General features: G+C 45.3%; 1 protein-coding gene across 2 annotated transcripts; it reads right to left on the bottom strand.

The window, feature by feature from the left end:
- Positions 1-3,483: 3,483 nt before the first annotated feature.
- On the bottom strand, positions 3,484-27,088 carry BCAP31 (B cell receptor associated protein 31). 2 transcript variants are annotated; one of them, XM_068113291.2, is made up of 8 exons: positions 26,942-27,088; positions 26,569-26,676; positions 19,325-19,425; positions 18,960-19,107; positions 17,548-17,683; positions 8,976-9,063; positions 4,258-4,358; positions 3,484-4,097 (listed from the first exon to the last, which is right to left on the bottom strand). In XM_068113291.2, exons 2-8 carry the CDS (start codon positions 26,658-26,660, stop codon positions 4,059-4,061), a joined length of 705 nt encoding a protein of 234 aa, XP_067969392.2. In that variant the 5' UTR covers positions 26,661-26,676; positions 26,942-27,088; the 3' UTR covers positions 3,484-4,058. The 2 variants fall into 2 exon arrangements, with proteins under 2 accessions (XP_067969392.2, XP_067969390.2); XM_068113289.2 differs by having other exon boundaries at positions 26,876-27,048.

Raw genomic sequence — 27,088 nt, 5'->3', positions numbered from 1 at the left:
GTTGTTCATCCCACGCATTGCTCTGTCACCTTCGGAGGACATTTTCCTTCAGCTGGCAGATTCCAATCCACCCATTGCTTTGCCACGACTGACCCAGTCGCAAGGACGGTCCTTCAAGCGGTTGGAGTCATCACGACAAACGTTTTTGGACATGGGCAGTGTTATGTAGTAAAAGGTCGAGTGGGCGATTTTTTAAAAGCATAATAAGTCATTTACAGAGGTTTCCTAATAAACCAGACTTTCATATGTTTATGTGCATACCATTCTACATACTTGAGTTCCATTTTTTATGTTCAGTCCTTTTTGTCTTAATTACACAATTTCAGGGATTATTTTCAGTCACTTAGCCTATAATGCTGTAACCTTGACTACAAAAAACCTTGGTCCCGGTGTCTCCCACCCTGAGCTGCACTGTTCCACCGGGCTCCGAATTAAACTGCGCCGTTGAATTGTGTGGTTACCCGTCTCCTCAGCCTTTATAACCACATGACTGTTTGCCGCTAGCTTCTCGCAGCTTCCGCGATTACAAAGTTCCTTGAATCTGAGACTAAAGCCTCAGCGTGGCTCTTACCTTCTGCATGACTGCAAGGTAATGCTTTGTGCCTTCCTGAAAAGGGTGTATTAGGCAGGGAGGTGCTCTTTGGCACTTTTTGGAGGGGTCACAAAGCACACACGTGCCAAATGTTTAACATAACTACTTTATCTTACACCTTATCCCCCTATCCCTCAATAAAACATTCAAGTTTCGTCGCATTGCGACACAGGTTAACGCCACATTAGCAGGAGCTATCTCAATAACGCCATTGAAGCAAGCCAAGTCTGGGTGATGACATATGGGGATTGGTGCAAATTTAGCAGCACAGGATAAGGAACGCTTGAAGCCTTCACACATGATCACCAACAACCAATCAGTCATTCTGCCACCACATTAATAGGAACTTGACCTACGATTTCTGATGAATATTCCAATGTCGTAGCTCATGCTAGCAGGATAGCCGAGAGATTATACGGATTCACCTATGAACTACCAAGCCTGGGTTAGACTCTCCACCTGACTATAAACTGTAGACCAACTTCCCCGCTCATGTATCCTGCTCTTCCTCTGGTTATTCTCAGAGAGCTGCCTCGACGCCGGCGATTCTGGCACTGCACTCGAGCAGATTGGCGGGGACTGCAAGCGGCAACCTCTCAGGACTGGTCTCCCATATCTGCCACTTATGGCATCCAAAGCCAACTTTACATATGGCTTACTGACTTCCTCTACTCATAGCAAAAAATGTAGCTCTCAATGGGATTCTCCATCTCCTCTCCCTGCCAAGGCTGGAGTGTCCTAAAGCAGTTTTGGGTCCCGTCATATATCCCTAGTATTCTTAATGTTCATCAACTATCTCCGACTCTGGGGAATCCTCCATCTTTGCTGACAACTCCACCCTCTGCCACAACATCCCTCATCCTTCAGTAAGACAGGCAGCAGCAGAGGCATTAAAAAGAAATTCAACTTTGACATTATGGGGTATTGTGTGCAGATTAGTAACAAAAAACAACAACTCAATTCAATCAATTTAAAATTCAGGCTGTAACAACAAAATGTGAAAAAGTCAAGGGGTGCGAGTACTTTCTGAAGGCACTGTATGTTCTTGCTCCTCCAAAAGCAGATATTGTATACAATTGTTTTTTTGTTTTTTTTTGGAAAATCAGGAACATTACCACCTTTCCACTTCCCAGATTTTACACAATCAGATTACCGCCAATGTACGTCGTGCCATGTTTCTTATTCTGCACATACAGCAGGTTAATGGAAAGTCCATTATAAAAGGGACGCACATTTTGGACATTTTAGGTACCCTACTGGCTCAAAGACTTACCGAACATGGATGGCAGCTTGGTGTGCACATGTTGCAATGTGCAACCAATGAAAGATGCAAGTCATGGCCACGGTCGACCAGTCATTTAAAAACCGGCCATGTATCCAAAATGGATCCCGTTCTGAACATCCAAGGGTAACATATCCTTTCGATTGAAGGCAGCTCATGCCAATAGGTTTGTTTGCTTTCACAACCGTGCGCCAATAATCGGCTTGTGGAAGAATGGACCAATTCATTACACCATGCAAGGAACGAGTTGGTCTGGAGAGTCTGCAATTTGACACGTTGTGTGCCACATTGCCAAAGAGCCAGAAAAATCAAACTAGCACTTTGCACACCATCAGACGTGTCAAAAGATGATGCCCCATATCATTTTGAGAACCCCACAAAATATTTATACTCATGTACATCCTGACTTATTTTGCAAATTCCGAATCCAATGGCACGAGTAATTTTGAATACGTTATACTAGTACATGTGGGATTTAATCACCTGTGTGCACAGCATATCGAGTTATCGTGAAACATGGGAGGGGTGGGGGAATAGCGATCGTTGCAAAGTGGGGTGGCGAGGAAGTTATTTCCATCACCAATTGATTGTAGCAATAACAGTAGAACTAAAAACAAGTACTGTGGAGGACCTACGGTTATTTCCCCATGGTTTGAGAAGATTTTAAAATAAATTACCTGAATTTTAGGTGAAACACCTTTTTTATTCCCCCCCCCCCCCCCTTAAATGGGGAGCACAACCTCATGAGACTTTACTGTCCCGATGCATTGTACCAAATTTGGTCTGTATCGCTAAGGTAGTTGCAGTGAAAATGTTTATGAAAATGAGGGATTCAGGGAAGGGGCCCATGGCCCCCTTTCTGGGGGAGATAAAACTATGAGGAGCTCAACTTAAGATCAGGGCATGATCCCAATGCCTCGGGTGAGTTGGTTTTGGATTTGTTTGCCGGTTGAGAAGATTTTTTTGGAAATACCAATTTCTGAAATACCAAATTCCTATAATACCTTTATAGGGGGACACATCCAGATGGGGAGCACAATCCCATGAAAAGTTGCTGCCCTGCCTGATGCATCATACCAAATTTGGTCCATAATCGGTTGGGTCGTTCAAGAGACGTTTTAGTACAATTTTAACGGATGTACGGACACCAGGACCCACTCAATGAGGTTATTTCGGAGAAATAACCAAACCACACGTTAATGAAGCATTGCAAACAACGGTTCAATCAAGACATCCCATTCCAAAGCAGTTTACCTTTACATATTGCCACTGCCCCCAAAAATATTCTGCAAGGGGCACAGCTCGTTTGGTGTTCTCATCTGAGCACGGCTCACAATGCTGTCTGTCAGTGATCCCGCATTCAAATCCCATGTAGTGCGTAGATTTGTCCACAGGCTAATGCTTCGATAATCCCATACAAGCACACTCGTGTCCTCATGCCTGTCCTGCATAGTCAAGCTTCTCAATGGACTTTACACACTGTTGGAAAACTAAATAAAAGACTCCAAATGCAGAAAATTCGACTTCACAATTCGTTCTTCCAAAGCAAGGCAAGTGACGGAAACAGAAATGGCATGATTGCCCAGTTCAAAGAATGCTAGATGCATCATCTGCTTTGGATCTTTATTAACACAACATTTGGCAACAATGGTGGAAATCAAACATAACTGTAAACAAACGCAATCACAACACCGTGCCGCATGTCCGTTTAAAGGATGCTCTCTGAAATAGCCTCTGAAAATAAGGATCGTTAACAGTGGGAAAAGAAAAATTAAATCAAACATTACGCCCTCGTCACATCGTCTTTTAATCTCGCTTCTTTCTACCGATTTTCTTGAAGGCAAATAATCTCGAAATGTGCAAACATTCCCCAACAAGCTAACTAAAAAAAAAAAGAAGAAAAAAAAGAAAGAAGATGTTCGACTAGTTTGAAGAAACATTCATGATATTGTTAACATATCAAAACGGACTTCAAATTTTACCATTTATAACTGCAGAAAGGCAATGTGATCAAACTAAGGCAAAGGAAAGTGTGGTAGGGTAGGGTAGGGGTTCCTGTCCATCTCAAAGCAACAAACTAGAATCCGATCGAGAGAACGTAGAATGGGACAAAGTAGCAAAACTACAACAACATCTCCCTGAACAAATATATTATGCAGACTTGGGAATAGTCTTGATCATAATTTACTCTACCTTTTTGTTCCCTTTGCCCTGCACCTCATCCTGAAACACATTTGGATGAGCATCAGCAGTTAACATGGCAAAAGATGTGCAATTGCTTTAAAACACTCAACGTCCAGCCCCTCGAATAAAAACATCCGTACAACCACTCGCATACCAAAATTACATTTTTAAAAATCAAATAATCAACTGCAATTCCTACCTGGAGGTTTGAGTGAATCTCTGACAGACGGTCATACTCGTGGTTCATTCCTTCTGCCTGCTTCTTGATAGCCAGAACCTCCATCTGTGCCTTAGATAGAGCTGTTGACATTGCAATGGGACAAAGGCAAAGTTAGAAGTTGATTCAAAGAATCAAAAGGAGGCCAAACAGATATAGAGAATCAAAACAAGCTTTGTGCATCTTCCACATAAAGCCGGGAGAGATGGTGGACAATGAAACAAGTTGGAGGCAACATGAACATCTCAATAATAAGCTAAAGCAACCAGAACATCTCAAAATGAAAATCTGCTTTGTACTCCACGAAAATGGCAGTTAAAAAAAAAAAATTGTACATTTTATTCATTTGTGTTCTGTATATTCTCACATGTACCCTGGTGTTGGCTTAGCGGTTAGGGTAATGGCATGGGATTGTTGGATCCTGGGTTTGAATCCCGGTCGATCGCTGAATTAACACCAGGGGGGTTGACTCAGCCTGTCATCCTTCCGAGGTCGGCAAATTGAGTACCAGTTCACTGGTAATTCCTTGTGTGTCGCAAGAGGTGACCAACAGGGTTGGCGGCAGGAAGGGCATCCGGCCGTAAAATATTGCTTCAAAAAGGGGACCAAGGTGCCCAAAAAAGGCCAACCCCTGCTCTGTATGGATAAATGGCCTCTAAAGGTGGTTTATATTCTCACAAGTAATAAAAACTTTTTTTTTTAAACAAAAAAAAGACTAAGGATGTAGGGTTGTTACTCCAAAAAGTAAGGAAATTAGGTATTGATGATCACAATAAATGATGTGAAACGATCCCTAAATCTTTCTTTGAATAACGAGGTGTGCGTATAAGTTTTTGCCTGCTATCCCCACACATGGGTGTGCCTCAGGAGATGGAACGGAGATGTACCGGGTCTCAGTGTGTGTGTGTGTGTGTGTGTGTGTGTGTGTGTGTGTGTGTGTGTGTGTGTGTGTGTGTGTGTGTGTGTGTGTGTGTGTGTGTGTGTAAAATGTGCAATACGTCACATAAGACGTGTGTACACGACATACCACTGTACAACATGTCACGCATAACGTGTGCATACAATACAACATGTGCACAATATGCATGTGTATGTAATGCATACACAACACAGCATATGATGCCATGCAAAACAAAACATGCCAAAGTAAAAACAAAACCAAAACGAAAGCCAAACGTGTACAAACCACAATCGTGCATGTGCAAAACACAACCCATGCCCATGTGTGTGCGTCACCACCACAGGCCCTCATCTTTATCAGGCCACCCTCTCACTCGGGTCTGCCAAATCTCAAGCTCTACCCCCCACCCCCCAATGAGGAGAGCAAATACCTATTTTAGGGGGGGGGGGGGGCAAACCTGGACCCACTTTGACCCCGATTTTTTTTAATGCCGTGAACAAACTCGAGTTGCAACATACGAAATATCATTTGTGCCAAGTTTGGTCACAATAACATCAGCAGTTTCGGAGAAGTTGTTGCAAGTGTTTACAGACCGACGGACTGGCGACGCACCATCCCATAAGCTCCCCAGAACTACGTTCCAGGTGAGCCAACAACGGATTTCCCGAAGCATGATATTTCTGCGGATATTATTTGACGTCACATTATCACGCATGACAACGAAACTGAGGAAAAGTGTCCAGTGGCCGGATCCCCAACAGGCTGATTGACAAACGTAGATCTGCCCAACGCTCGTATCCCTTCCTATTACTTTACAAAGGAATGTAGTTTTGCATAATTTTTGGGGAATTATTTGAAGATATTGAAATCATAATACCAAAGGATGTTGCAGGAGGTAAAACCGTCGGATGGTACCAGAATCATTGCCAATGATAGAGGCAGCTCGGAAATATGCCGTCTGAAGATTATTACTATGAACGACAAGATGAATTCCTGACCGATCTCGTTTCAAAACGAGATCGGTCAAAGTCTGACCGATCTCGTTTTGCTTTTTATTTACTTATTTTCTCATGTTGCCATAGTCTGGAGTACTGAAAAGTGATCCCTGCCTCGACAATCAGCTGAGCACACCAGGTAGGCTCTCATATGTAGCTCAAGCGACTTTTTAAAGAAGATACTCCAACTTTAGTTTTGTATGTAGCAGATGGGACCGACTTTTTTTTTTTTCCCGTGCCATCCCTACATAGAGTGTACTATGAAAATAAAGGTTTGTTGAAGATTTGATGACAAACGTTCAATTGGTAAAAAAAAAAAAATGGCCTGGGCTGACACTGAAGCTCAATGGTAAATACATAAACAAACACGCTATGTATTATAAAAAAAAAAAAAGAAAAAAAAAAAGTCACGCTTGATGCTGCCTTGTAGACTTTGTTGTCCTTTCAGTTTGGCCCAATTTTCCACACACTTACAAAACCCAGTCTCCTGCTGCATGGGGTTGGGGTGTGGCTAATAATAATTTAAAAAAAGACCAGCACTAAAGTGCAGAGTTTTCAAACATCTTTGGACAAAAGACTTCAAAAGTTAATCCATCTAAATCAGGGGTCATGACCCAAACTTGAAAAGAAGCCTTCAAAAGCCCCGTTTCTCAAGGGGGTTTTCCACATCAAAAGTCTTCTCTAGCAATATTTTATTGTAGGTAACGGTACCAGGTAGCTACCATTTTAATTGCGAGGCAAATGAGATCTCAAATATTGGGTCGTGGCCAAATAAAAAAAAGTTTGAGAACCACGGATCTCAATGTTCACCTCCACATGATATTAAAGTGCCTGACTGCAATGAGGACAAAACAATATAAAAGGCAACCGACGATGACAACACCAACTGTAGTGATCAAGATCTGCTTCAGAATTGGCTTCCCTTTTGGCCAAACTGAGCTACAACACTTGCCTGACCCAAACAAGGAAAAATGGCCAAGGTATGTGCCATGGACAAGAAACCAGACAAACTAGATCAGACCAATTAATTGCCCACTCGGCGACCTCAATCATACGCGATCACAACCAACGACACAACCATCAGAACCACTCTGCAATGGATCAGTGAACACACCAAACCATTCGTATACAAGAATCAATGTCAGGGCAGTTGCTGCCCTTCACATCAAGTTTGGCACCAAGGAGTGACAGTAAAGCCATGATCAATAATGAAGCATTTGTGAGTGATGGGAAAATGGTTGTAGTTGATGAAAGAACCATTACAACCCCAGGACAATACTGTGGGAGTTCCTAAAAGCAAGCATCCTTGGCCCAACAATCTTCAGTAGTTTCAGCAATGACCTCGCCATCGGGTCAGTTATTGAGGGCAGTTATCATATTCAGGAGCATTCATGACACTTCTGCTAATTGAAAGAAACATGCCTGACTGCGGAAAGATCTTGACAACATTCACTGGTGTTGGCAACAGTTAAATTCACGCAAGATGTTTCAGGAAATGAACAACAAAAGATCCCAGTCAGATGTTCCCAACTTCCAAAAAGAATGATTGTGCCAGAGCCCTCTCTTGTTAACATCCTGAAGACCTCAGCAACCACACGTTTAACTGTGCCAGTCAAATAAACACTGTGACCGGCTTCCAACATCCTCTGCACACGGACATTAAAATTGCTGAACTGAGGGGAACTCCAAAACCAAGTATAGTGTTAGTGTGAGTTCCCTTACAAGGAACTTCATGCAGATGAAGCACTGATCAGTGAACATTTTTCATATTCTCTTGCTCCAAAACAATTGTTGTTGTGTGTGTTTTTTTTTTAAACAGACGTTGCATACACAGTATAACTAGAACAGCACGCAGTAGAGAGCATACCTCCACCTGGTTGGCCATATCACTCAATGTTGAAGAATCACTCAAATTCTACTAGCTGGATCCCGACCGGGATTTTCACCAAAATGGAATCGATTCTTCCTAGTCATGCACAACCTGTCCAACAAGTTCCATATAAATCCATCAATAACCGAGATATCCTGCTATACATGGTTTTTGGCCCTATCTCCCAATGGTGAAGAATCATTAAAAAAATTCCACTAGCCGGATCCGAATCCGGATCTTCACCAAAATCTAATCATTTCATCCTCATCACGTACGCCACATCTCTGCCAAATTGTGTCCGGATCCATACACAACTTTGAGATATTTTGTTCACAAACGGACAGATAAACAGACAGACACAGGGGTGAAAACAACCTCTATCCACCTTTGGTGGTGGAGGTAAAAATCAGTCACCCCATGTAATCCACCAGCACCTGCTGATTTGCACTGCTCTATTCCATTCCTACCCCTTTATTGAAAAATAAAATCAATCTTCAACCCACCAGTCAGACACCTTTCTGCACAATGCAATCAAGCATGGCATGCATGGTAATCACATGACCACAACACACCCCAAATGCCAAGCACACAAAATAATGTAACAGCAATGCATTTTATGCAGTTCTCAAAAAGGTTTTGACATTACTAAATTGATGACCAATTATATTTTAAATCCACTGCCACAGGAACACAAGGGGACATTTATCAAGTTGGTGCGCAGGGGGAAGAAACAGGACCAGGAAACATGACGACAGAATGGATCTCTCCATCTCTCTAAATTGGAATGGTTACCGGCATCTCAGGTTCCCAAACAGCCATTTAAATCCAGGATTAAATTCCGTGGTATGGAGCAGCTGGCATTACATCTTGGTGCCTGGATTAGTAACAAACGCCAAGAAAAGAAATGAGGGTGGACAGAGGAGAGCAAAGGCACCTTTCTTGGTCTTCTCCAGCTCTTGTAAACTCTGCTCAAGGTCTTCACTCAACTTTTGCTTTTCCTCAGCAGCATCATCTGTTTCCCCCTGCAAGCAGACCAGGGTCCATAATGATTGAAAACCATTCGGTATAAACCAGGACTGATTACGTTGCTACTCTCCGAGCCAATGTTTATATAAACAAGCAACTTGACACAGCATTATAAACAGGTAAGTGCACTGGCTGGCAGGATAGTCTAAAGGTACACACACTCACCTTTGAGCAGTCTAGCCTGGGTTCAATTCTAGGCAAAGTTATAAACTGTCATCCCAGTGTTTTACATGCAGGGTGGATTCGTCAGTACGTGTGCCGTCCCTCAGATGGACGTTAAACAGGGGAGTCCTGTCTGCCAGCATTCATTGCTGGGCGTTAAATATTCTTATGAAGAGGCGAGATATTGCCAGATTCCAAATTCCTGCTCCAACTTCCTATATAAAGCTCTATATAAAGCGTGGTATGTGAATAAATGCTAATGCATTCCTGTTCGGAATTTGTTATTCCATGTGAGATTAAATTATCAAGGTTGAGTGCGAGAGGCGAGATGCTTAATAAAGCCTCATTTGATGGATTATTACACCCACTCCCGAGGGGAGCTGCAGGAAGGGTCATGTTGTCTTTTGAGGTATATAGATTACAGTAGATCTTGCCTCTGGTCCGTTAATCTGTGGTGGACGTGGTAAGCATGCAATGCCTCAAAATGACATTGGGATTCCTTTAGACTTTGTTTCAAATTAAACAGCAGTAACAACTGTTTAAAAAGGTATTATATGTGTTTGGGGTTTATTATAAATATTACATCACACAAATATATATATATATAGTCACGTGAAAAAGTAAGTACACCCCATATAAAGTTTTGACTTTTTCAACATACAGCTATTTGATCTTCATTTCAACAATCTTGATAGATTAAGGTGATATAATATAACAAATATCATGAAACATTTACATTTTGTAGTCCATTGTATAATTTAAATTAACATAAATGCAAATTTCGCATGTGGAAAAAGTAAGTACACCCTTGGCTCTAATAGGTGGTATTGCCCCCTTTGGCACAAACAACCTCAAGTAGGCGCTTCTTATAACTGTCTACCTGTCTCTGACATTGACTGGGAGAAATTTGTGCCCACTCCTCCATGCAGAATTCTTTCAGCTGTGCGATGTTTGAGGGGTTTCTTGCATGCACAGCTCGTTTCAAATCCCCCCACAACATCTCGATAGGATTTAGATCCAGGCTTTGACTTGGCCATTCCAGAACCCTCCATTTCTTTCTTTTCAGCCATTCCTTGGTGGATTTATTGGTATGTTTAGGGTCATTGTCATGTTGCAAGGTCCACCTTCGGTTGAGCTTCAACTTTCCGACAGATGGCCTCACATGATCATCAAGCACCCTCTGGTACAATGAAGAATTCATAGTGGATTCTATGATGGTGAGCTGCCCAGGCCCTGATGCAGCAAAGCTGCCCCAAACCATAATATTTCCACCACCATGCTTTACAGTTGGTATCAGGTTCTTGTGGTCAAATGCTGTCTTTGGTTTTTGCCAAACATGTCTTCTGGTACTGTGGCCAAATAGCTCTACCTTTGACTCATCTGTCCAGAGCACATTGTTCCAGAAGTGCTGGTCTTTGCCTAGGTGTACATTGGCAAACTTTAGTCTTGCCCTGATGTTCTTTCTGGACAGCAAAGGTTTCCTCCTGGCATACCTCCCATGTAGATCAAATTTGTGCAGCCTCTTTCTAATGGTAGACTCGTGCACTTTGACATCAACAGTGGCAGGAGCTACCTGTAGGTCCCGTGATGACATTCTGGGGTTCTTAGGGACCTCTTTCAGCATCTTGCGGTCTGCTCTCGGGCTGAACTCGCTGGGGTGGCCTGGCCTGAACAAGTTGGCAGTTGTTTGGAATCTTCTCCACTTGTAGATGATCTTCCGGACAGTGAAATGATCGATTTCAAATTGTTTGGAGATCTTTTTGAATCCCTTCCCAGACTCGTAGGCATCTATAACCTTCTTTCTGAAAGCCTCAGAGCTCTTTTGATCTAGGGAGCTCTTTGACGCCGCACACTTCAACAACAAAGAGCAAACCAAACTAGATGTCTGAGGTTTAACTAAGACAGGTTCCTCCAAGATCCTCTAACGATGTTCTAATCATTTGCACTTGAGCTGGTGCACCTGATTCTAATTTTAGGTATTTGAAGTAGTGATAAATGTAGGGGTGTACTTACTTTTTCCACATGCAAAATTTGCATTTATGTTTATTTAAATTACTAGGGCATGCCCGTACTATATATATATCTAAAATTATATCCCCCCCCTCTATTTACATGAAATGGTTTGGTCCAAAGCGAACGGCTTGCGAGTACGGTGACAATCCCCCCCCTCTATTTACATGAAATGGTTTGGTCCAAAGCGAACGGCTTGCGAGTACGGTGACAATCCCCCCCCTCTATTTATATGAAATGGTTTGGTCCAAAGCGAACGGCTTGCGGAGTTTGGTAAAGAAATCGCCATAGCGTGCACAAAGGCGCAGGAAAGCGAAAGAATGGCAAATTAGTTTTAATTAGTTTTAAAACATAGTTTAACGCCAACATAGTTTTCCAACGTGAAATAAATGAATACGCTCTCAAATGTGCCGTCCGAGGCAGAGTCTGTTCGGCACGTTCGGCACACGTGATAGCTCGCTGCTCTCTGATTGGTTGAATCGTTTTTTGGACATAGCTCGGTAACTACTTGTCCGATTAATATGAAACCTTGAAAAGGCACATCCTCGGGTCCCCAGCAATATACCTGGCAAGTTTAAAGTATATCGGACCCGTGGTTGTCGAGAAACAGCGGTCACAGACAAACAAACAAAGACACACAGACACACAGACACACACACACACAGAGATTGCTGGAATTATAGATAGATACAATGGACTACAAAATGTAAATGTTTCATGATATTTATTATATTATATCACCTTTATCTATCAATATTGTTGAAATAGTCAAAACTTTACATGGGGTGTACTTACTTTTTCATGTGACACTGTGTGTGTGTGTGTGTGTGTGTGTGTGTGTGTGTGTGTGTGTGTGTGTGTGTGTGGTGTGTGTGTGTGTATATATATACACACACAGTCACATGAAAAAGTAAGTACACCCCATGTAAAGTTTTGACTATTTCAACAATATTGATAGATAAAGGTGATATAATATAATAAATATCATGAAACATTTACATTTTGTAGTCCATTGTATAATTTAAATAAACATAAATGCAAATTTTGCATGTGGAAAAAGTAAGTACACCCCTACATTTATCACTACTTCAAATACCTAAAATTAGAATCAGGTGCACCAGCTCAGGTGCAAAATATAAATATATATATATATATATATATATATATATATATATATATATATATATATATATATATATCTTCTGGTGGGCTTGCCTCATGATGAGCTATTTATTCACGTTAGCACTGCATCTGTCCAAGGAGGACAAATCCTTGAGAGGGGGGAGGGGAGTCATAATCAAGTCGTTGAAACATCCATCCATGGTCTTCCTGTCAAGATTGGATGAGCAATGACCGAATGTATCGCAGTCAGACAGACACACAAAATTGCGTATTTTTCATACAATATATTTTGGGCTCATGGCAAATGGATTTTCATCGAGCAGACAATTAAATTGATGCACCAGTTACCTGGAAGCTTGCAATTGGTTACGATCTTTTGTTTTTCAGCACACTTCATTCTTACGTTTGAGTTTCATGATGTGCAGTTTTCAGTGGCTTACATAATTCAACTCCGTCAATTGAGAGGCCAGTGATGCAAGCGAAGCATCTTTAATAATTAATGTGTATCCATATACAGTACGTGGATAAAATGCTGCAAAAGGTTGACGGATCTTTTTACCAAATGTTGCACCGACGATAAAAAAGCCATTCAGGAAGGGAAAGCTCCACATGCTCAGCAAGCTAATAGACGTTCGAGACGGCGATGACAACTAATGTCATCGTGTACTCAGATGTGACCCCACAGTGTGCAAGTATCTACTGTAATGGAAGTAAAATAATTATTTTAAAGATTTAAAAAAAAACAAAAAAAACTGGAAGTTTAGTGCTACTTGTACATCACCCTTATACACCAGGTTGATGTATACCAGCAGAAAAAAAAAAAGAAGTTCCTGTGCATCATTTACACCAATGTGAAATGAGAAATGAAAACAAATGTCAGGTTGTGTGGTCATATCAATATATAGTGTTTGATAAACATGAAATCGACATGAGAATGTCAACACATGTGCAAGACGTGTCTCCAGAGGCTCGAAGAGGGGTGCATTCAAAAGTCAGTAAACAGCTCAGTATCTGGCGTAACCACCATTTGCGTCGATACGCTCGGAAATGGCACCTCATGAGGACACAAGGTTTAAGAAGACTTGAGGGATGCCATTCCAGATCTGTACCAAAGCCTGCTGCAGGTAGGCAAATATTGCCAGATGTTTTTTGAAGACTGTGCAATCAAAGTTCCATTTTATCCCACATGTTCTATGGGAGAAAGATCAGGCGAAAAACAGCGGGCCAGCAAAGCGTTGGAATGTTCTGTTGTGTGAGCGGTGAAGTCTGACCACTCGTGCGATGTGAGGGTGCGAATTATCCTGTTTAAATAAGATGTGACGTCCATGAACCTGCAGGAATGGGAGAACTTCATCACAATACCGAATACCTGTCAAATTGCCATCAATGACCTCCAGCTGGGTTATTTGATGTGCAGTGATGCCTCGCCATACCATCATACTTCTACAGCCAAATGACGAACATCACATAATATGCGTCAGCGTAACGTTCCCCTTCCCATTAATAAACGTGACAACAGTAATCATGGAACCTTAACTCTTCTGTAAAGATGATGGCAGCCCAATCTTGTCTACTGAGCCTCAGACATTGTCTACACCAAGCTAGGCACGCATGTCATTGATGTGGCAATAAAATCGGACATACTGCTGGTTGGTGTGGTTGGATGTTATGCTCGCGTAACCGATTCCTGCCAGTTCTGACACTGATTAGCTGCAAGCCAGGAATGCAGCGAGCCATCAAGTCTGGAACTGATTCCTATGAAATACCATCTTGATATGGTCATTCTACGAACCTGACGTCACACATATTCACCCAGAACATGGATGGTTTTTGATGTTACCCGTTTGTTGAAACAGTATCCAGAGTAATTGTATGGTGTTCTCATGAACAAAGAAATTGCCCAGCCACAACGACTTGTAGCATTCCAGTCTCAAGCATGCCAATCTATCTTTTTGTTGAAGACTCAAACTCTGCCGCTCCACATCTCAACCCTCAGATCAGCAGGCAGCAGCCTCCACTCTGCAGACCTGGATAAAATCACAAACTGGTCAAACAAGTGGAACATGCCTTTCAATCCTGACAAATCTCACACCCTCATGATGTCTCTCAAAAAAGACCAACTGGACAACCCTCCCATCTACTTTCTCAACAATCCTCTCCAAGAAGTTCTGTCACTCAAGATTTTGGGTCTCACTATCTGTCATGATCTTTCCTGGGAAAACCACATTTCCAAGCTGGCCTCCAAAGCCAGTTGCCGACTGGGCATCCTCCATCGTGCGAAGTCCTTTCTAGGCATTACTGAGCCTCTCACCACATACAAAGCTTTCATCCGCAGCTCAATGAAATACTACTCTCCCCTCTGGACTGGTGCTCACGCCTCACACGTAGCTCGGCTTCACGCTGAGGAAACCAAATCTTTCAGAATCATTGGTATCTCCCGTGATGAAGCTAACTCTGAGGGCCTTTCACTCTCACCGCAGGCAGGTTGGTGGTCTTTGTCTTCTACAGACCTCTCCAGCCTTTTACCTCCTGCTGTCCCGCAAAAATTACTGCAGGACACACAATATCTGCCAGCAACCCTCATCTGGTGAAACTGCCAAAATGGCCACTCTCTGCTCACCTTCACTCTTTCATTCCTCTTTTTTTATAGCCTCTGGAACAAACTCCCACACTCTCTTCAATCTCACTCCTCCCTCCAGGTCCTCAAAACAGCTGTTCACCACAATCTCTTATCTTCCCCCAAAACAAACACCTGGATCTTTTCAACCCCCATTAATCCACCTCCTTCAAATTCCCCACTTTCTTTCCTGAAATCCCCTTTAGTGTCGATCTTGTCTATCCCATGTATCCTGCCCCAGCCCTCTCTCCCACAGATCTCCTGATGTCCCTGTTCCCCGCTGTTGTGCTTCCCCCCCCCCCAAACCCCCCCACTCCCTTTATTATATGTTCTGTGTCAGCTCTTATACGAGTGTCGACCAAGTGTACAAAAACATTACATGTTGGCGCTCATCTTCAGAAAGGCATGGCATCACATTTAGATGCCAATAAAACAAGACCAAAAGTCTAACATCGGCGTAGCCGGGCTTGTAAAATATTATAAACCACAAACACATGATTCGCTAATGCTGTTTCTAACATTAAACAAAGAGATTTGGAGGAATCCCGACATCCATGAGCTAAGTTTTACTTGCAGAACTGAGCGAAGATCTACTGTAATCTAGATTATACCCCACAAGGGTTAGGGGTGTGCTCATTTACCAAGCAGCTAGCTATCGCTTTCCAAGCCAGCCGTTCCTCAACAGTTTTGAATGGAGTGCTTGCTCGAATGCTTAAACCACTTGGCGATCTCTCCACAAGAAACTTGGACCATAGATAAACTGTAATCTATATACCACAAAGAGGAATGACCCTTTCTGCAGCTCCCGCAGTGAGTGGCTGTAGGCCTACTAGTAAATAAAAATGTCGGTCAGTGGAGTCAGCCGTCGTAATGACATCAGACGTAATGGACACAAAACTGCCGCTACTTTAATATGCAGAAGATGATATATTTTAACTTCCAATCCGTTTGCAGTCACTACGAAGGGATTAGTGTTACGATTAGATTTACTATAATATTAACGTTATATTTCGAAAATGAGGTTACCGTTAAAAAACGAGGCCAATTCCTTAATTCTGCAATTATTAATATTAGTGCCGAACACTGCTTATCACCGATTCATGAACCATACACCACTTCAATCGATTAACTTTGCATTCACGACATTGGGATTAAAGTGTTATGGTTATATTTACTATACTATTATTATTATTATTATTATTATGAAAACGATGCTAATGAAACGATACACTACTGTATTAAGAAACCTGGGCTTAATTTGTCCGAAACGGTCCGAAGGTGAGGCATAACGCTCAAGGCCTATACATACCGTTTTGTTGGAAGAACCGTAACGACAATGCTTTTTATATTTGATGGTCATTTTAACAATCGGTTTGTTTGCGTTTCACACTGAATGAAAAACGTAAGGGTAGAGCATGGTCATTGTGATATATGACAGGTTCGACGATATGTTCAGCCTGAACGAAATTGGAATCAAAATGGTGGTGTGGAGAGTCAGCCGCCGTAATGACATCAGACGTAATCACATCACCCTGTCATGTGACCATATCCTCAGCTCCGATTGGTATACGTTTGAGGGGACATATACAGACGGATAAACACTTGCATTACCGGTGTTACATTAACAAAATGTTGCAGCTGTGCACGATACCATTTATTAAACGATCCAATGTGAAATGGCAGTATATTTACCTATTTTAACCACTATCGATAGTTCTGAGTGGACAGCCAGTATCTCTAAGGCAAACATGCACCACATGTCATGGTCCACATCACCACTTTACATTAAATTCCCATTTCTATAAATACATTACAAAAATAAAATTCTTCTTTGAAGTGAGATCTACGAACCTGTCAGACAGTATCCTTGCTAGTACATATTTATTTCACGATGCTCATAGTGCGAAACACATTATACCTCGCTAAAAAATAAAAATTATATCTATATATATATATATAGAAATAGAAATAAATATATATATTTTTTTGGTAGATTTACTTCACAATAAACAAACCTATATGCTCTGGGCTATTGTTTCCACTCAACGAATACCCATAAGCGATGGCAATGTGACGTCGATTCGATCAACGTAGATTGTGAACTCAGATAGGCAAAACCATAGCTGCTTGTTATGAGCAATGAATGACATGTCAAGACTTGAACCACTCACCCTTGCAATTTTCCCATGACAGCATATTCATTGAACTGTACTGTTGCAGAATTCGTTTTGGGAGGGGATGGAGGGAAATCAAATCGCCCAAATAAAATTATTCAGTCCCCCTCAACTTTCTGCACAAGTCTTCAGCCAAAGAGCAACGTCACCCACGTACGAAATCGGGATATGCATTGCATTTCCTCCAAAGTTTATCAAAAGTACAAATATAAATATAATCAACCTTGTGTACATGTAAATGCAGAGTTAAAGCATTGCAACAATTAGGTGAGAATCCATGTTCAACCAATGACGACAACGTTAAGCTGTCATGCATATAAGGATGAGCAGCATCTGGTTAGACGAGGAACTATATAAAAAAAAAAATTAAAAAAAATTAAATGATGAATACCCACCTCCTTCAGCTTGTTATTCTCATCTATATATTTACTAGCAGCTGCGCTTGCTCCCTCCGCTTGCCTTTTGAATGCCTCGTTAGATGCCATGAGCGTCGCAAGCTGCGATATCAGCGTCACAAGGCGGCGCAGGATCCTTTAGACACAACCGCGAGAAAGTGGTTGAAGGAAGGAAGGAACAATATTGAAAAATATATTGAGTTCTTTAAAAAAAAAAAAAAGTGTTAGGTTTCCTGGTACGTTAAAATCTGCATCTAAAAAGCAATAAATCGGCAAGAACAACTTGTCTATCGATGTGATGGTTTTTTTTTTTTTTTTCATAAGTTACAGTATTGTACAATCACAAAATACCAATTCTTCCATGTGGTTCACAGCAACAAACCATATTCAAAAAGAGCCAATAATACAGTCGATTACATAGATGTACCATATTAAACACGTTTCCAGTACATACAAAACCATAATAGTCGACTTATTCCATTCCTTTCTTTCTTACACATAGCCGTTCTGAATGGCCGTTATAGCCTCCTCTAGTACAGTACTTGGCAATTGGTTTTACAAAATAAAACGTCAGCTACATGTACAATATAAAAAAAGAAAAATGTCATGTGAGCAGCAATGTGTGAGGCATGATCCACCTCAGTTGAGTGATGCCCAAAATGGCCAAAAAATTATTGCCTGGATTGCAAATTTATATACATTTTTATTGTGTTTGTTCCCCATCTATCTACATGGTGGGAAAGAAACCTCTCCATGCAAATAATTAAATATTAATAAACAAATAATCACACCAGCAATAAATACTACACAAGCCTATACTCCCACAAGGGCACAATTCCAGATAGGCCCTAACAAGTGGTCAAAGATTGAGACAGTTCTTTTCCACCATATATTTGATTCAACAAACAACAGCACTTTACCAAGCATGCTCAAAAGGCTTCTTCTTCAGGATGCAGCAAAGGCTGCGGAGGCATCATTGGCTGAGGGCATGGCTGTGTTGCCGATGCAATGCCCTCTGGAGGTTAGGGCAGGAATTTCGAATTTTGCCGTGCTGCCAGCGACACCTCGCCTACCCTCTGGGAAGAACACCATGGGATCTTTAACATCCACCAACTAATGCCCCCAGAGGGAGCACCCAGTTTAACGTCCAAAGTACGGCACCCACATTGACGAATCGCCCTGCCCATGAAACACATCAATTTATAGCTGGGTCGGGATTGAAACCCTGACTAGACAGCATAGACGTGTGCACATACCTCTAGCCCATCCTGCGAGCACGCCAAAGGGATGAAGACCGCTGACAAATCAAAATGCATTTAATCACAACCTCAGTATTAAAAGAAAATAAAAACTACATGTCAGCAGATTGGTGCAACACATGTAACGACTTGACATCCACTACAGATACTCACAACCACAGCACAAGAGCAAAGCCACAGATGTAGAGGTTCCGTTGGGCACGGAAAAGCTTCATATGCAAGTGGTCAACAGCCAAAGGATTGGTCTTCATATCCATCACCTGATCGTCTGTTGAGTACTTGCGCGTCTCCCTGAGCCCATCTACACAGTAAACAAAGGCAACAATAAAAACGATGTCAATCAAAATGATTTTGACTTTTATATCAAAAAAAAAAAAAAAAGGGGGAAAAAAGAAAAAAAAGAAAAGGTTTTTGGGGAAGGGTTGGGGTGGCTGGGAGTAATCTTAAATTCTACTACTTCTGCATATGCAATAGGTAGATTTATCCCAAACCCCTAAACGTCCTCCAATATCACTCACCAGCAAACAACAACATCAGAATAACGATGAGGATGTTGAAGTAGAAGTTTCCATAACTCACAAAGAGAGTGAGGACCCGTGAGCGAAAGATTCTTTGCCATCTTAATATACAAACACAAAAAAGAAGGAAGAAATGGCACAAAGCAAATTATGTATTTGTTGGGAAACAAAATAAGGAAAAAGAAATAAAGAAAAAAAATAAAACAGCAACACAACATGCCAGGAAACCCAAACATCTTAATAGTTACAAATTATTCAGCATTGCAAAAAAAAAAAAAAAAAAACAAGAAAAAAAGAAAAAGCAATCAAAGAATGCCCCTTTTGAACCATCTGGACCACCCTCCCCCACTCCCAACAAAAAAAAGAAAAACAAATAAAACTCCTTTTGATGGGTCAAGACCATCTAACAGCTCCAGCTCCAACTAACAGCTCCAGCTAACAGCTCCAGCTCCAACTAACAGCTCCAGCTCCAGCTCCAACTGCTCCAGCTCCAACTAACAGCTCCAGCTCCAGCTCCAACTAACAGCTCCAGCTCCAGCTCCAGCTCCAACTAACAGCTCCAGCTCCAGCTCCAACTAACAGCTCCAGCTCCAGCTCCAACTAACAGCTCCAGCTCCAGCTCCAACTAACAGCTCCAGCTCCAGCTCCAGCTCCAACTAACAGCTCCAGCTCCAGCTCCAGCTCCAGCTCCAGCTCCAACTAACAACTAACAGCTCCAGCTCCAGCTCCAGCTCCAGCTCCAACTAACAGCTCCAGCTCCAGCTCCAACTAACAGCTCCAGCTCCAACTAACAACTAACAGCTCCAGCTCCAACCAACAACTAACAGCTCCAGCTCCAGCTCCAACCAACAACTAACAGCTCCAGCTCCAGCTCCAGCTCCAACTAACAGCTCCAGCTCCAGCTCCAACTAACAGCTCCAGCTCCAGCTCCAGCTCCAGCTCCAGCTCCAACTAACAGCTCCAGCTCCAGCTCCAACTAACAGCTCCAGCTCAAGCTCCAACTAACAGCTCCAGCTCAAGCTCCAACTAACAGCTCCAGCTCAAGCTCCAACTAACAGCTCCAGCTCAAGCTCCAACTAACAGCTCCAGCTCCAGCTCCAACTAACAGCTCCAGCTCCAGCTCCAACTAACAGCTCCAGCTCCAGCTCCAGCTCCAACTAACAGCTCCAACTAACAGCTCCAGCTCCAACTAACAGCTCCAACTAACAGCTCCAGCTCCAACTAACAGCTCCAACTAACAGCTCCAACTAACAGCTCCAACTAACAGCTCCAACTAACAGCTCCAGCTCCAGCTCACAGCTCCAACTAACAGCTCCAGCTCCAACTAACAGCTCCAGCTCCAGCTCCAACTAACAGCTCCAGCTCCAGCTCCAGCTCCAACTAACAGCTCCAGCTCCAACTAACAGCTCCAGCTCCAACTAACAGCTCCAGCTCCAGCTCCAACTAACAGCTCCAACTAACAGCTCCAGCTCAAGCTCCAACTAACAGCTCCAGCTCCAGCTCCAGCTCCAACTAACAGCTCCAGCTCCAGCTCCAACTAACAGCTCCAGCTCCAGCTCCAACTAACAGCTCCAGCTCCAACTAACAGCTCCAGCTCCAGCTCCAACTAACAGCTCCAGCTCCAGCTCCAACTAACAGCTCCAGCTCCAGCTCCAGCTCCAACTAACAGCTCCAGCTCCAACTAACAGCTCCAGCTCCAACTAACAGCTCCAGCTCCAGCTCCAACTAACAGCTCCAGCTCCAGCTCCAACTAACAGCTCCAGCTCCAGCTCCAACTAACAGCTCCAGCTCCAGCTCCAACTAACAGCTCCAGCTCCAGCTCCAACTAACAGCTCCAGCTCCAGCTCCAACTAACAGCTCCAGCTCCAACTAACAGCTCCAGCTCCAACTAACAGCTCCAGCTCCAGCTCCAGCTCCAACTAACAGCTCCAGCTCCAACTAACAGCTCCAGCTCCAACTAACAGCTCCAGCTCCAACTAACAGCTCCAGCTCCAGCTCCAGCTCCAGCTCCAACTAACAGCTCCAGCTCCAACTCCAACTCCAACTAACAGCTCCAGCTTACAGCTCCAGCTCCAGCTCCAACTTACAGCTCCAGCTCCAGCTCCAACTTACAGCTCCAGCTCCAGCTCCAACTTACAGCTCCAGCTCCAACTTACAGCTCCAGCTCCAGCTCCAACTAGCAGCTCCAACTAACAGCTCCAACTAACAGCTCCAACTAACAGCTCCAGCTCCAACTAACAGCTCCAGCTCCAACTAACAGCTCCAGCTCCAGCTCCAACTAACAGCTCCAGCTCCAGCTCCAACTAACAGCTCCAGCTCCAACTAACAGCTCCAGCTCCAACTAACAGCTCCAGCTCCAGCTCCAACTAACAGCTCCAGCTCCAACTAACAGCTCCAGCTCCAACTAACAGCTCCAGCTCCAACTAACAGCTCCAGCTCCAACTAACAGCTCCAGCTCCAACTAACAGCTCCAGCTCCAACTAACAGCTCCAGCTCCAACTAACAGCTCCAGCTCCAACTAACAGCTCCAGCTCCAACTAACAGCTCCAGCTCCAACTAACAGCTCCAGCTCCAACTAACAGCTCCAGCTCCAACTAACAGCTCCAGCTCCAACTAACAGCTCCAGCTCCAACTAACAGCTCCAGCTCCAACTAACAGCTCCAGCTCCAACTAACAGCTCCAGCTCCAACTAACAGCTCCAGCTCCAACTAACAGCTCCAGCTCCAACTTACAGCTCCAGCTCCAACTTACAGCTCCAGCTCCAGCTCCAACTAACAGCTCCAACTAACAGCTCCAGCTCCAACTAACAGCTCCAGCTCCAGCTCCAACTAACAGCTCCAGCTCCAGCTCCAACTAACAGCTCCAGCTCCAGCTCCAACTAACAGCTCCAGCTCCAACTAACAGCTCCAGCTCCAACTAACAGCTCCAGCTCCAACTAACAGCTCCAGCTCCAGCTCCAACTAACAGCTCCAGCTCCAGCTCCAGCTCCAACTAACAGCTCCAGCTCCAACTAACAGCTCCAGCTCCAGCTCCAACTAACAGCTCCAGCTCCAGCTCCAGCTCCAGCTCCAACTAACAGCTCCAGCTCCAACTAACAGCTCCAGCTCCAGCTCCAACTAACAGCTCCAGCTAACAGCTCCAGCTCCAACTAACAGCTCCAGCTTCAGCTTCAGCTCCAGCTCCAGCTCCAGCTCCAACTAACAGCTCCAGCTCCAGCTCCAGCTCCAACTAACAGCTCCAGCTCCAACTAACAGCTCCAGCTCCAGCTCCAACTTACAGCTCCAGCTCCAGCTCCAACTTACAGCTCCAGCTCCAGCTCCAACTTACAGCTCCAGCTCCAGCTCCAACTTACAGCTCCAGCTCCAACTTCCAGCTCCAGCTCCAGCTCCAACTTACAGCTCCAGCTCCAGCTCCAACTTACAGCTCCAGCTCCAACTTACAGCTCCAGCTCCAGCTCCAACTAACAGCTCCAACTAACAGCTCCAACTAACAGCTCCAGCTCCAGCTCCAACTAACAGCTCCAGCTCCAGCTCCAACTAACAGCTCCAGCTCCAACTAACAGCTCCAGCTCCAGCTCCAACTAACAGCTCCAGCTCCAGCTCCAACTAACAGCTCCAGCTCCAACTAACAGCTCCAGCTCCAACTAACAGCTCCAGCTCCAACTAACAGCTCCAGCTCCAGCTCCAGCTCCAACTCCAGCTCCAGCTCCAACTAACAGCTCCAGCTCCAGCTCCAACTAACAGCTCCAGCTCCAGCTCCAACTAACAGCTCCAGCTCCAGCTCCAACTAACAGCTCCAGCTCCAGCTCCAACTAACAGCTCCAGCTCCAGCTCCAACTAACAGCTCCAGCTCCAGCTCCAACTAACAGCTCCAGCTCCAACTAACAGCTCCAGCTCCAACTAACAGCTCCAGCTCCAGCTCCAACTAACAGCTCCAGCTCCAGCTCCAGCTCCAACTAACAGCTCCAGCTCCAACTAACAGCTCCAGCTCCAGCTCCAACTAACAGCTCCAGCTCCAGCTCCAACTAACAGCTCCAGCTCCAGCTCCAGCTCCAACTAACAGCTCCAGCTCCAACTAACAGCTCCAGCTCCAGCTCCAACTAACAGCTCCAGCTCCAACTAACAGCTCCAGCTCCAACTAACAGCTCCAGCTCCAACTAACAGCTCCAGCTCCAGCTCCAGCTCCAGCTCCAGCTCCAACTAACAGCTCCAGCTCCAACTCCAACTCCAACTAACAGCTCCAGCTCCAACTCCAACTCCAACTAACAGCTCCAGCTCCAACTAACAGCTCCAGCTCCAGCTCCAACTCCAACTCCAACTAACAGCTCCAGCTCCAACTTACAGCTCCAGCTCCAACTTACAGCTCCAGCTCCAGCTCCAACTTACAGCTCCAGCTCCAACTTACAGCTCCAGCTACAACTTACAGCTCCAGCTCCAACTTACAGCTCCAGCTCCAACTTACAGCTCCAGCTCCAACTTCCAGCTCCAGCTCCAGCTCCAACTTACAGCTCCAGCTCCAACTTACAGCTCCAGCTCCAGCTCCAACTAACAGCTCCAACTAACAGCTCCAACTAACAGCTCCAACTAACAGCTCCAACTAACAGCTCCAACTAACAGCTCCAGCTCCAGCTCCAACTAACAGCTCCAGCTCCAGCTCCAACTAACAGCTCCAGCTCCAGCTCCAACTAACAGCTCCAGCTCCAGCTCCAACTAACAGCTCCAGCTCCAACTAACAGCTCCAGCTCCAGCTCCAGCTCCAACTAACAGCTCCAGCTCCAACTAACAGCTCCAGCTCCAACTAACAGCTCCAGCTCCAACTAACAGCTCCAGCTCCAACTAACAGCTCCAGCTCCAACTAACAGCTCCAGCTCCAACTAACAGCTCCAACTAACAGCTCCAGCTCCAACTAACAGCTCCAGCTCCAACTAACAGCTCCAGCTCCAACTAACAGCTCCAGCTCCAACTAACAGCTCCAGCTCCAACTAACAGCTCCAGCTCCAACTAACAGCTCCAGCTCCAGCTCCAACTAACAGCTCCAGCTCCAGCTCCAACTAACAGCTCCAGCTCCAACTAACAGCTCCAGCTCCAACTAACAGCTCCAGCTCCAACTAACAGCTCCAGCTCCAACTAACAGCTCCAGCTCCAACTAACAGCTCCAGCTCCAACTAACAGCTCCAGCTCCAACTAACAGCTCCAGCTCCAACTAACAGCTCCAGCTCCAACTAACAGCTCCAGCTAACAGCTCCAGCTCCAGCTCCAACTAACAGCTCCAGCTCCAGCTCCAGCTCCAACTAACAGCTCCAGCTCCAGCTCCAACTAACAGCTCCAACTAACAGCTCCAGCTCCAACTAACAGCTCCAGCTCCAGCTAACAGCTCCAGCTCCAGCTAACAGCTCCAGCTAACAGCTCCAGCTCCAGCTCCAACTAACAGCTCCAGCTCCAGCTAACAGCTCCAGCTCCAACTAACAGCTCCAGCTCCAACTAACAGCTCCAGCTCCAACTAACAGCTCCAGCTCCACCCCTACAGCTCCATCTCCACCCCTACAGCTCCATCTCCACCCCTACAGCTCCATCTCCACCCCTACAGCTCCATCTCCACCCCTACAGCTCCATCTCCACCCCTACAGCTCCATCTCCACCCCTACAGCTCCATCTCCACCCCTACAGCTCCATCTCCACCCCTACAGCTCCATCTCCACCCCTACAGCTCCATCTCCACCCCTACAGCTCCATCTCCACCCCTACAGCTCCATCTCCACCCCTACAGCTCCATCTCCACCCCTACAGCTCCATCTCCACCCCTACAGCTCCATCTCCACCCCTACAGCTCCATCTCCACCCCTACAGCTCCATCTCCACCCCTACAGCTCCATCTCCACCCCTACAGCTCCATCTCCACCCCTACAGCTCCATCTCCACCCCTACAGCTCCATCTCCACCCCTACAGCTCCATCTCCACCCCTACAGCTACAGCTCCACCCCTACAGCTACAGCTCCACCCCTACAGCTACAGCTCCACCCCTACAGCTACAGCTCCACCCCTACAGCTACAGCTCCACCCCTACAGCTCCAGCTCCACCCCTACAGCTCCATCTCCACCCCTACAGCTCCAGCTCCACCCCTACAGCTCCATCTCCACCCCTACAGCTCCATCTCCACCCCTACAGCTCCATCTCCACCCCTACAGCTCCATCTCCACCCCTACAGCTCCATCTCCACCCCTACAGCTCCATCTCCACCCCTACAGCTCCATCTCCACCCCTACAGCTCCATCTCCACCCCTACAGCTCCATCTCCACCCCTACAGCTCCATCTCCACCCCTACAGCTCCATCTCCACCCCTACAGCTCCATCTCCACCCCTACAGCTCCATCTCCACCCCTACAGCTCCATCTCCACCCCTACAGCTCCATCTCCACCCCTACAGCTCCATCTCCACCCCTACAGCTCCATCTCCACCCCTACAGCTCCATCTCCACCCCTACAGCTCCATCTCCACCCCTACAGCTCCATCTCCACCCCTACAGCTCCATCTCCACCCCTACAGCTCCATCTCCACCCCTACAGCTCCATCTCCACCCCTACAGCTCCATCTCCACCCCTACAGCTCCATCTCCACCCCTACAGCTCCATCTCCACCCCTACAGCTCCATCTCCACCCCTACAGCTCCATCTCCACCCCTACAGCTCCATCTCCACCCCTACAGCTCCATCTCCACCCCTACAGCTCCATCTCCACCCCTACAGCTCCATCTCCACCCCTACAGCTCCAGCTCCACCCCTACAGCTCCAGCTCCACCCCTACAGCTCCAGCTCCACCCATACAGCTCCAGCTCCACCCATACAGCTCCAGCTCCACCCATACAGCTCCAGCTCCACCCATACAGCTCCAGCTCCACCCCTACAGCTCCAGCTCCACCCCTACAGCTCCAGATCCACCCCTACAGCTCCAGATCCACCCCTACCCCTACAGCTCCACCCCTACAGCTCCAGCTCCACCCCTACAGCTCCAGCTCAACCCCCATCCCTACAGCTCCAGCTCCACCCCTACCATTCCAGCTCCACCCCTATCGCCCCGCCCCTAGAGCCCCACCCAAACCCTGCAAACACACTTCGACCTCCTTAATCAACCAGCAGTCTAAACGTTCTTCCTCCCATTCCTACTCTCTCAATAATTTACATGGGTCCACAGAATGACATCACTTCGATCGTAGTTTTTCTCCAGCGCAGCTTCGTTTCACATACCTGGGCGGGCTGATGAAGGGCAGGCAAAGCAGCACGATGAGGAAAACCTCAACATAGAGCAAGGAGGCCACGGCAGTCCACTGGAGGCTCATCGTTTCTCTGCTAGCCCTGGCAAACACACACACAACACACGTCATATCTAATTGTACACTTGTTCATGTGTAACTCCCATCAATGCGTATTCCTCACTGCATCGTCCTAATAAACTTCGCTGTATCCTCAATATATCAGCTATGGCACCCTCCTTCCCACTATGCCAATCCACACCGTTACTGTCCCCTCCGCGCCTCCCTCCCTTCAGCAATACCAGAGAACTCTGACGGTGTAAGATGCGCAGCGACTTGTAATAAAAGCTCCAGATGTTTTCTCTCACCACTTGTGGTTGTGGAATCTCCGTCACGCCAAATGCGATCAATTGCACTCCCGGAAACGCTCAGGTGCACTACCGGATGTAATCACCAGCTTTGGGGGTTCTTCTTCACTTTTCTCTTTTTTGAGTTTAAATGGCGTTTTAAGAGCC

Source organism: Myxine glutinosa, chromosome 4 (genome assembly GCF_964187855.1).
Source record: "Myxine glutinosa chromosome 4, kmMyxGlut1.1, whole genome shotgun sequence".
Lineage (NCBI taxonomy): Eukaryota > Metazoa > Chordata > Myxini > Myxiniformes > Myxinidae > Myxine > Myxine glutinosa.
This window is presented reverse-complemented; position numbering and strand designations above follow the sequence as displayed.

Coding starts and splice junctions, on each gene's coding strand:
- BCAP31 (XM_068113291.2), bottom strand. CDS start 26,660: ATGAGCCTCCAGTGGACTGCCGTGGCCTCCTTGCTCTATGTTGAGGTT. Junction 4,359..8,975: donor GCTGGAGAAGACCAAGAAAG/GTGCCTTTGCTC, acceptor CAATGTCAACAG/CTCTATCTAAGGCACAGATG. Junction 4,098..4,257: donor AGATTCACTCAAACCTCCAG/GTAGGAATTGCA, acceptor AATGTGTTTCAG/GATGAGGTGCAGGGCAAAGG.